Here is an 11512-nt window from a genome sequence, read left to right on the forward strand (position 1 = left end):
CATTGATACTTAGATATTTTTGAAGCCTAAACTAACCGTCTCATACAACCTTAAAGAACATTTAGTCACCATTGTAGTATATGAACCAATACTAACACATTTGGAGGCTTGGAGCACCGATAGTTAAAAACACATTTGGAGGCTAATGCTATTTTTCTTCGCCTTTCTTTATGTAAAAGTTTTGTCCACTTTTCTATTTTAGTAATTTCTGTACGTGGTCAAAGACATGGATTATTCATTATTATTATTCTAAAACTCTATTCAAAAGACTAGATGATTGATTTGCATGCCACGCACTAGAGACTAATCTAAATCTACCAATTTGATCAAATCATTAACAAATTAATATTTTAAACTACCAATGCAAAATTGGTCAGTCAACTTCACTGCTTCAAAATGGCCAATTATATGACTTGCCAAAAAACATAAATAATTATGCTAAAAATAACACAAACAATTATAGTGTTGGTTCAAAGCTAGATAAATTCCAAAGAAGATCAAATATTACAATAACAGTAAAATCCATGAAACACACAATAAAAATCATATATATACTTATAATACACAAGTAACCATTAAAAACATCCATGCATGCATGCATACCTTATTCATAAATCTTACAAGAAATTAAACCACAGTATTGTTTATTTGCGATCTCCACCACCACCACCACCGCCATGCCCATACCCGGACCCATATCCACTTCCCTCTCCCGAATCACCTCCGCGTCCACCACCACCTCCTCCACCACCGCCACCGCCACCACCACCTCTTCCCCTACCTCCTGAACCAGATCCAGCATGAGAACCAGCATACGAGCCGGCTTCAGACCCTGCTCCTCCTCCTCCACCCGAGCTTGAGCTAGAACTCGAGCTCGAAGAGCTAGAGGATGAGCTAGACCCTCCGGAACCCGCACCTGCACCGGATCCCGAACCACTTCCACCAATCCCGATCCCAACTCCAACACCTACACCAATCCCTCCCAAATCCAAACCCAAGTCCTTTCTTGCTACTCGACTCTCAGACATCACGACTAAACTCGAAAGTAGAAGCAAACTAGCCAAACTCAATGCCCTCAGTTTCCCCATATTTGCACCGATATTGGTTAATTAGTTTATTGGCTGGTGACTCCTTTGAATGCATATATGGGTCTATTTATAGTTGTCAAGAGGCCTGGTGAATAACTACAAAAGTGAAGTGGTGGACACATCAAACATGGATTCATGATTACTAATATTTCGGTGTTGAAACGTGGTGAATACAATGCCAGATTTCTGTATGTCCCCACCGATGTTGAATTTCGAGGTTCAATGATTTTCTTTAACAAACAACCACTCGCATAACACATAAGTTTTTTTAATATAATATTACAAAGTCAAAAACACTTTATATCATATAAAAGAAGTTCTATTTCAACGGCAAAATTATATTAGTGGCCATCTAAATGTATTATCAACATAAATTAATTGTTCACTGAAATACATGTACATATAAGAACTACAAACATAATTGGGCGTCCAGATTTTCAGTTCAAGTAAGGTTTATCACATAATTTATGATTACTTGGCGTTGCAATTTGCAACTAGTAAACTGGAGAGTTATGATATGGTTTTTGGGGAAAAAACAGTTTTTTGTTTATTAATCATTTAGAAAACATAACTAAAGTACTTAATCAAATCTAATACCCAATTTTTTTAGTTTGTTTTTCAAATGCAACTATCTTAAGTTCAAAAATCATGTGGGCGGGGTGGAAAAACGATTATATATCTTATATATATATTAAGAAGAAACTAAAGAATCACTTGACCCGCGCCCTATTCATACTTTACAGTAATTGTGATTTAAATTTAGAATCGAAACGAGGAAACGATTTTGATCAACAACAATTGATCAACTCTTAATCAATATAATTGAACCAAAATAAAACCACACATAATCAATGAAACCTTTCAATCTACTATACTCGAAACTTAAAACAAGTTTGACTCAAACTCTTATGCTAATAAAATCTATAAACATGATGACTATAAATAACTTAATAAACTTAAATAACGACTCAAACTCAAAGTTTGATACTTTTAAAATTTATCATGATTAACCATTCATAGAGACCTTTTCTTACCAAATGTGTAAACAAAATTGTTAACATGTGCATATTGTATAAAGAGTCCAAATCAAACTTTCGTTAACAAAAAATAACGCTGGGACAACCACCAAAACAAACAGAACTATCCACCAAATACCAAATATTACACCGACCCGGCCTCAGAAATTTCATTAACCTCCAATATATTTAAAAATGGATATATATATATATATATGATATGGATCTAGATAGAATTCCTCTTTTTAAAGAGAGAACTAGAAAACTAATAAATAATTATTTTTAATTTTTTTTAAAAAAAAATTTCGTGATTTTTTTTCTTTCCTCCTAATAAGATGATATTGTTTCAAAAAAAAAAAACGTCGATGTAGTGCATATGTGCACTAATGTGTATTGCATATATACAATAGTGTTTTATTGCATATAATACAACACAATTGCATTATACAATACACACTATTGAATATATATAAATACAATAAAAATAATTGTATGCAATACAAACTATCGCATATATGTAATACAACACTAATGCACATATGTACTATATCGATTTTTTTTTATTTTTTTATATAATATAACACTAATACAATATAAAAAATTGCATATATGCTATTTAACACTATTACACATATCAAAATACACAATAGTGCACATATGCATTAAAAAAAGTCGATGTACTGCATGTGTGCACTACAACGCGTTTTTTTAATTATTTTTTATTTTTTTTTTGTTTTTATGTTTTTTTTTCTAGTGAAGAATAACAACATATAAGAAGGATGAAAGATAAAAAAATTTAAAATATTTTTTTAATTAAATTAAAAATATTTTTTTATTAGTTTTCTAGTTCTATCTCTAAGAAAGAGTTCACTCATGATCATCTCCCTATATATATGTAAGAGGGATATTTTGATAATCATGTTGAGTTTTAAAAACTTAAGAACTCAATTCTTGGCCACACATTTAATTAAATGGATTGTAATATGTGATTGAGATTAAATCAAAAAGTCAAAGTATGAGAGAGAATAAAGATGTAAGTGATTACACTTACTTTTGCATTTACATCCGTTACACATGTGTAAAAAGTTGACTAGGTGCAATTTTTTTACGTACATGTAACTTACATATATTACGCATGTGTAAAAAAAATTTAAAAAAAAAATTATTACATTGAGTTCTTTCGAGTTCTTAAAACTCAATTCTTGCCACACATTTAATTAAATGGATTGAAATATGTGGTTGAGATTAAATCTGACTAAAAAGTCAAAGTATGATAGAGAATAAAGATGTAACTGATTACACTAACTTTTACGTTCGTTACACATGTGTAAAAAGTCGACTCGATGCCTAAAAAATTATGTAATTTTTTTACGTGTATGCAACTTATATATATTACGCATGTGTAAAAAAAATTCTAAAAAAAAATTGTTACACTGAGTTTTTTCAAGTTCTTAAAACTTAAAGTGGTCATATTTGAAATCTCTCATATATATATATATATATATATATATATATATATTATTTTTACACGCTTAAAAGAAATATTATGCTAACACAATTAAATTTGTGCTTTCTTTTAGTCTAAGATAAATTATGTGTTTTTTTTATAGGAGTGTCTTAAACGATAGCATTAACGTTTTGTATTAAACTACGAGTATATAGGAAAACAAAAATCTTAATTCCTTAATACGCTTGCTAACTCTATTAGCACAATATATATATGCATTTCTGTCTTTAATTTGACGATCGAGGCATGTAAAATATTTTACTTTTAGTAATGGTTTTACCGCTTATATCATATATAAGCTTTTACCCATTAAAAAGTTAATTTTGATGAAACAAATGGGTTTTATAGTTTCTTTTGTGAAATATTTAGAAACTCTTTTAAGTTATAACGTGATGAATAGCGTAAGAAGCACAAACGAGTAAAAGTACAAAAATACACTAAACCACAAGACCAACCAAACTATTAAGAGAAATTAAAAATTAAACAAACACCTAGCTTCCCACTTCAAGTTTGATTTCCGCCCCCTATACTTCATCCATATATGCAGCATTTTTATCATTAACCATTTTGTCAACCAATCTCAGGATGATTTTAAAAATCTCTTATTATTTCTTAACCTTCATATCAGCTAACAAGTAACAAATGAAATTGCTTGAACAGTTAGGCTCTCCTCTTTATTGCTCTTGTACATTTGGGAACTCCCAACACTTCTTTGACCGAGTTGAAACCCGACGTAGTTTGACCCAATTGTGTATAATGGAAATCTAATTAGTGCTAACTTATAATTCATCTACAACTATTTATCAAACTATTATAATGGAGATATAATTCATCTAAAACTATTTATCAAACTATTATCATGCATACAGACATTTAATTAGTGCTTACACTGTAGTAGTTTTATAACAAGCAAACAAGTTGCATATAAATGTGGCAAAAATCAATGCATATAATTCAAATATATTTGCTGTTAAGAGCAAGTATCGGTAAGTGATAACTACGTACAATCTAACTTAGTAAAACTAGATAAAAGTTAAACATCCACATTCGTTTCACGAAGAAACTGTGCTCCAATCTTATTCGAAAATAGCTTGCATATATATATATTTTAAACATCAAAAAACACACAGAAGTGTGAAAGAAGCAAATAACTTGTGGCTGAGAAAGGGTGTCGCATGCGAGTGGAGATTGATCATGTTGTCACCATCATTGGCTGATTTTGTTGCTAACCCACGATTGTTTTAACTTTATTTGGAAGTGGGATTTGTCGATCTGCAATAATGTAAATTCCCCCATTAATATATTAACATGTTCATATTGCAACTCGAGAAGAAGATAAGGGCCCGTCTTCCGGATGACTTTAAAAACAGATAAAATTTGCTGTAATGCAGTACAAAATTCTTTTAGTAACATCATTTTAAAACACGTGTTTCAAGGCCACCCTTCTCTAGAAAATTCTAAATAAGAAAAGGCAATTCCTACTCACAAACCATCTAGGTCGGTTGATCACACACCATTCGCATTAAAAACTTTTGTGTAAAATTATTAAACGAGTCGTATAGAATGAATATACTTCATATAATGTAACATGTGAATAGTATAAATTGTATACTACTTGCATTCTCACTTTGTATAAAGTTGATAAACGAGGCGTTTACGAAACATGTGAATTCTAGACGAATCATATGCTATTTTGTACGATTTGTATGCCTTATTTACAACTATAAAACTACATCTTGCCTTCAGGGGTGCTCCTTTGTTTGGGCCAAATTGGGCCGCGGTCCCACTATTTTTTTTCGTTTAGAAGTGTATTTTTATCAGAAAAATCCTAAAAAAATTATATTTATTAAGTCCGGCTCATCCATGTAATTTTAGTCCGGCCATCATATTATTTGAGTCCGGGCTAACCACGAAAGGTTAAAAAATAAAGCCCTGTTACAAATGAATTATTATTTTTTAACAACCAAGCCAAATTAAACCCTAACATTTGATCTTAATCGAACAAATAGATTGGGCACTGTCTTAGTTTTATACTTTAGTCTTAAATTCAATTAGCAACTAAGGTTTTGCTTTGAGGAGACACTCGATAATCAGCAGGGACGATTTACAATTAAAGAATTTAACATACAAGGTTCACAATTGCATTTCACCATTTGTTTTTTTTTTCAATTTTGTAGGCTGGGTTAGGATTTATAGGTTAATTTGAATTTGTTAAATGTTTGTTGTGGTTATGTGTTAGGTTAAATCATGGTAAAGCCAAAAAGAATTAATTCTTTTTTCAAAAGGTTGAGAAAAATCTAGAGGACACTACAAGAAAATTGGTATTTGAGTTGAATAACTGAATATAGTTTTTATTGTTTGACCCGACCTGAACCGAATTGCTGACCGAAACATGTAGTAGGGGAAATTTTTTTTTTGATCGTGAATTTCAGCCCATTCATTCTAAATGTTCAAGATCCGTCACTGTTTGCCTTTAAAAAAACACATAATCTTCCTTTAATAAAATCTACATCTTCGTATACCACTTCTCACTTTCATTTCCACTTGTTAACCGGACGCATAATTTAAATATATTTTCTTTTTTTTTTAATATTTACAATATATGGTTTTTGATAATACATAGTTATACTAAAGATGGTATGTTTCATTAAATCAACGTGCTGGCTTCTGCTTCGTTTCGCATATGTGATATCCTATATAAATTTAACTTTAGTCTCGTTCTGATCTTTAGTTAATATTTGATTTTTCAAATTAATTTGTTTTAGATATTTTATTGTAATTGTTCCACAAGCTTTATTAAATTCGTTTGCATTTAATTTTCACCATGTGTTTTGTGTTACTTTGGTTAGGTTTTGGCAACCAAAAACCGCTATCGACGGTTTAGCACACGGTCTAACCTGAAAAAAACGGACTGTGAACGCCCCTAAGAACTAACCTCACGTACTTCTATAACAATTAGATAAAAAGATAATTACTAGCATACATCAAACCCAAACATAGTTGAAACAAAAAAGTAGTACTACATCCATCCAAAATACAAGTATCCACAATACAATAACAAAAAAAAAAAAAAAAAAACATTTGCATGCGACAACCTTCAGAAGATAAACCATGATAACTAAATTGTGCATGTTATCATACACCATCATCATCATCATCATCATCATTTGTCACGTCTAAATTAACAGTAAGGAAATAGTCTTGTAATTGTAAACACAACTGGTCATGTCTAAATTAATGATAACAGGTACAGCAACATGGTAAATAATATTAAGACTTACTTGGGTGGCTTGAAGGGTACTTTTATATAAGTCGTTTGCAATGGTAAAGGTACGACTCCTTGATGGGAGAATTGATTAACACTCTCCACTTACAGAGGAAGACCTCACATTCTTCTTGATGTAGATGTCGTACTCTAATAAAAAAACAAGTATTTGTTAACTTAAATACCTATAACTCGTACGGGTAAGTAAGATTGTGTCCATAGGGAATCAGTGGAAAGTACAAGTTGGACTTCTGACTTAAAAACTAATTAACTAGGTGGACAGATGATGTCAAGCAGTTTGAAAGATTAGTTTAAATTAAGCAACATGATTACTTTTACTATTTGTAAATAATTCAAGAAAAGGGTGACACGCTTTAGGTTTCGGGTTATGCAATCTACTAAACACTATGAATCCTATCAAATGGATAAACACATAGACATGAAATGTCAGTTAAGATTGATAAATAATTACTAGACACAATAGTTTGATCCTGTTGATACACAGAACCTAATCCGATTAATTGGCACAATTGAATGTAGTCTACCTAATTACCAGTTTGTTAACATATGTAAGACCCCCGAAATCCGGGTGTCAAACAGTTGGAATATCATATCTAAAATTTACTCAAATCACAAATTAGAAGCAGCGGAAGTCTTTCAAAACAAATGCTCCAAACAGGGGAAACACCCAAAATGTAAATAAATAAGTTTAAGCCCAATAATCCTTTTTATTCATTCAAAAGAAAAAAAAAAGTACTATAAATTAGTCAAAAGAAAAGTTGACACGTTTATTTAAACTCGAGCATACGCAGCGGAAAAACATTTAAATTCAAAGTTAAATAAAGTTTAACGTCATAACTTCATTCTATAAATAATATCTTCAACTAGAAATTCCATCTTCAAATGCCGAGTAGCTTCGAGCACATCCAAGTGGTGATCCAAATATCATCTAACCTGTAATCAATTTTACATGCATACAAAGTCTGCTAGGCTGAGTGAATTCATGTTTTTATAAATGTAATAGAATGAATACAATATAAGTAAAACATTTAACCTTCACAACACAATGAATAATAATAATATTAATATTATAATATTTATTCATCACGCTAGTAAAATAATACATCTTTCCTCAGCCAAGCACACGACATGGATCTCCTCATCTTAAGTCACCAAACACAAAGTAAGGAACTTAAGGAATTTTACATCCTCACCTTAGATCACCAAAAAGGAACTAAGGAATTTTAACATCCCACCCCAAGGACAGATAACTGTTAGAGGACCTCCTCACCTTAGATCACCCAAAAGAGAACTAAGGAGTTTTATCCTCAAATTTGATCCGGTCATGGCTTGATAAAACATTCACATTCACATAGACATTCATACATAACTACATTTAGCTAACGCATAAGCTAAACATTTCTCAAACATACGCATACATTTAGCTAAAAATTAAGCTAAACAATCTTCGAGCATACGCATACGTTTAGCTAATAAGTAATCTAAACAATGCTCACGCATAGACCTAATAAAGTATCTAGTTACCTCTATATATAAATATATATAAGCCTATGATAATTTCATCCAAAGTTATTAAAAGTAACTTAATGGTATGCATGTTAGCCTAAAATGTTAAATTATTTAAAAATAAAGGGCATCATGAACTCGCCCGCGTGAAAATCCAGTCTATCAATAAGCTAAGTGATCTCCAAGTAACACGCAATCAATCAAAGACCTGTAACGTGGTAATAATATATGTAAATATATACCACTAACTAGGCTTATGAAACTTCAAATAGTCAAACGGGCCAAACGGGTCAACAACTCCTAACAGAAGTTGGTATGGTTCTAACCCATACAACCTGCGACCCACTTTTCTATTAATGGCCTAAGGGTTCCCAGAAACCATTCTAATTACTCTAAGACCTGCTTTAACCATTTATCAACCCGACCCGTTTTCCAACTTTAATTAACCACTTAGAGTTCAAGAACACCGTAACGAGTTGTTTGTTACAATTATGGTTCTACCAAGAGTTAAACCCATCCAATACCCATCCTCATTCAAATTACTTAATAATTAGCTCCCGATTGCATCATTGATATCACACTTCATCAACTAATTTTATTGGAAAGCAACTGGGTGCAAAACTACACTTGATTCACTTCAAGAATACCGAATTCGCTCGTTAAGGACTCGATTTCTTAATCGTCAATCAATTCAACCCCGGATCCTGAAAAAGTCATAAAATAAAATAAAATAAAATAGGTTCCCATAGGAGTTCATGACCAGAATTGGATGTTAACTTCATTACACAACACGCGAATTGCAAAATCCCTAAACTAAACCGAACCAAAACCCCTAAAGAAACTTTCTAACAAGATCAAACCAACCCGAAGCTTGTAAGGCCCCTGACTCCGGGTGCCCTACTTTCACGCTGGTTGGATATGCTCATTCACATAATTTGTAAAATCAGAGTTAATTAAAACATTTCGCAGAATAAAAGTCAACCATTCTTACATAACTTAAATACTTTGTCTTAAATAGAAATAACATAAGTCTTAAACATCAAATATAAATAACACGTGACTCTTATTTTCTTCGATGTCAGTCTTCTTTTATTTGCCACATGTCTTCCTCATGCAACCTGTCTCATCATACTCACTTGCGTGCATACTAAAAGTCAGCTACGCTGATTGAGTTCTAGTTAATCAATTAACATATAATACTTTCATGTTCATACTTATACGCGTCCGGAGATACGTATTTCGTACTCTACTTGCTATTACTCATTCATATATACTCTACGTACATACATACGTGTTTACACACTTTCTTTCCTACTTTCATATGGTATACCCTAAGTATCCTACTTCTACTATCTCGGATATTATTAGGGTCTAGTCCCTCAATCTCAGATATTTTCAAGGGTCTGGTCCCTTCTACCCTAGATATTAATAGGGTTCGGTCCCTCTAATCTAAGATATTATTAGGGTCTGGTCTCTACTATCTCAGATATTATTAGGGTCTGGTCCCTCTATCTCAATCTCAGATATTATTAGAGTCTGGTCCCTGTCATCTCAGATATTAATAGGGTTTGGTCCCTTTGTCTCGCTTAACCATACAACCATACATGTCCCGTCAATCATCCATACGTTTACTTCATATGTTTCCTATCATACGTGCATACTTTACACTTCTTTCAATTGCATATATAATAATTATATTTATATACGCACATTCATTCAACAATTAATAATAACATTCAATAAATAATCATACACATATCATACACTCATCACTTAGGATAAGTATATTAACTATCACATAGGAGTATGCACACAGCCCCGAACTCACATGTAGACGATTCCTCTCCGAATTAATAGTCTTTCTTCAACTGTGCCCGACTAACTGTAAATAACAGACATGTATTAATCCTCTATATTTGTTTGCTATGTATTTTCAAAAGTTTAGGAAAATATAATCAAATAAGTCATTATCAGAGTTTAGGAACTGAATTGATAGTTAATTTGGTCACACAACACACGAATCACAAAAACCACAAATCTAGACGAACCGAAATCCTAATTTCAAACTATATGCACTTGACCAATAAAGTCAAATTCAATAGCCATGAAATTAGAATATGAAGCTAATGACATACCTTAGAAGTTGATAAAAGTAAAATCCCTAATTTAAACCTTCACAAGGTTTCCAATTTGCACAACCACACATCCGTTCGTGTATTAATAACCTATGCACAATGTTACCCAAAACCATCCTCAAACATAATTCCCGACAAATTTTCTCACATACCATGATCATACCAAACAATACATAAAAGATTCACGGAGTCATTACTTCGAGGATGGTCGTTCTGAACCCATACGCATGGCACCCCAAAGTACCGACGCGAACAAAAACTGAAATGGTCATAACCTGACCATACGAACTCTGATTCGTGCAAATCACATATCCACGAACTCGTTTCGACATTACAGACCTTAGATATCTACTATCACAGGCTACTTTTACCTCCACAGCTGCCAGATTAGAAAACAGCCTCCAGGTTCATTTGATTTTATGCGTTAACAATCGAAATCGCTCGAAACCTTATCAAACAAACTCCGTTTTTGGCAAATAATATATCCAAGCGTTCCTCTAGACGAGCCCCACCAAAAACACCAATTCCCGCCGCCGTAAAATGCTGCCACCGTCACCGGAAAACCAAACAGTCTGCTGAAAAGCTGAACCGTCTGCCGAAATGCGAACCCTTTCTTGTTTGGTCATAACTTGGTCGTACGAACTTGAAATTGAGAAAATAATATAACCACGCGACCGCGCAGCCGAGCACCACCACCCTATACCATATCCGTCATTGCCGAAATTTCTGTCGGAAAACCAAACAGTGGTTGAAAAACTAAAAACAACTTGCAGGATGTTACTTGGGTTATACCATTTCACCATCTTGACCCTAAATCACTCTCCGAAGGCTTAAAATCACCATAAATCGAGAACTAAGAATCAAAATCAATTCTAACTACCAACAATCAAGCAATAATCAATTTATTGCAATGAACTAACATCAAATTGAAGTATATGAGCCTCGAACGCTTGAATTGAACATAAACAGAATGG

General features: G+C 32.6%; 1 protein-coding gene across 1 annotated transcript; it reads right to left on the reverse strand.

Annotated features, from left to right (window-relative positions):
- Nucleotides 1-634: 634 nt before the first annotated feature.
- LOC143601458 (uncharacterized) lies at nt 635-1192 on the reverse strand. The gene has a single exon (XM_077078862.1). The coding sequence runs from the start codon at nt 1086-1088 to the stop codon at nt 645-647; it is 444 nt and encodes a 147-aa protein (XP_076934977.1). The 5' UTR covers nt 1089-1192; the 3' UTR covers nt 635-644.
- Nucleotides 1193-11512: the final 10320 nt, after the last annotated feature.

This window comes from Bidens hawaiensis, unplaced genomic scaffold (genome assembly GCF_021521415.1).
Source record: "Bidens hawaiensis isolate Kalapana, Puna unplaced genomic scaffold, B.hawaiensis_p1.1 tig00056313_1, whole genome shotgun sequence".
Lineage (NCBI taxonomy): Eukaryota > Viridiplantae > Streptophyta > Magnoliopsida > Asterales > Asteraceae > Bidens > Bidens hawaiensis.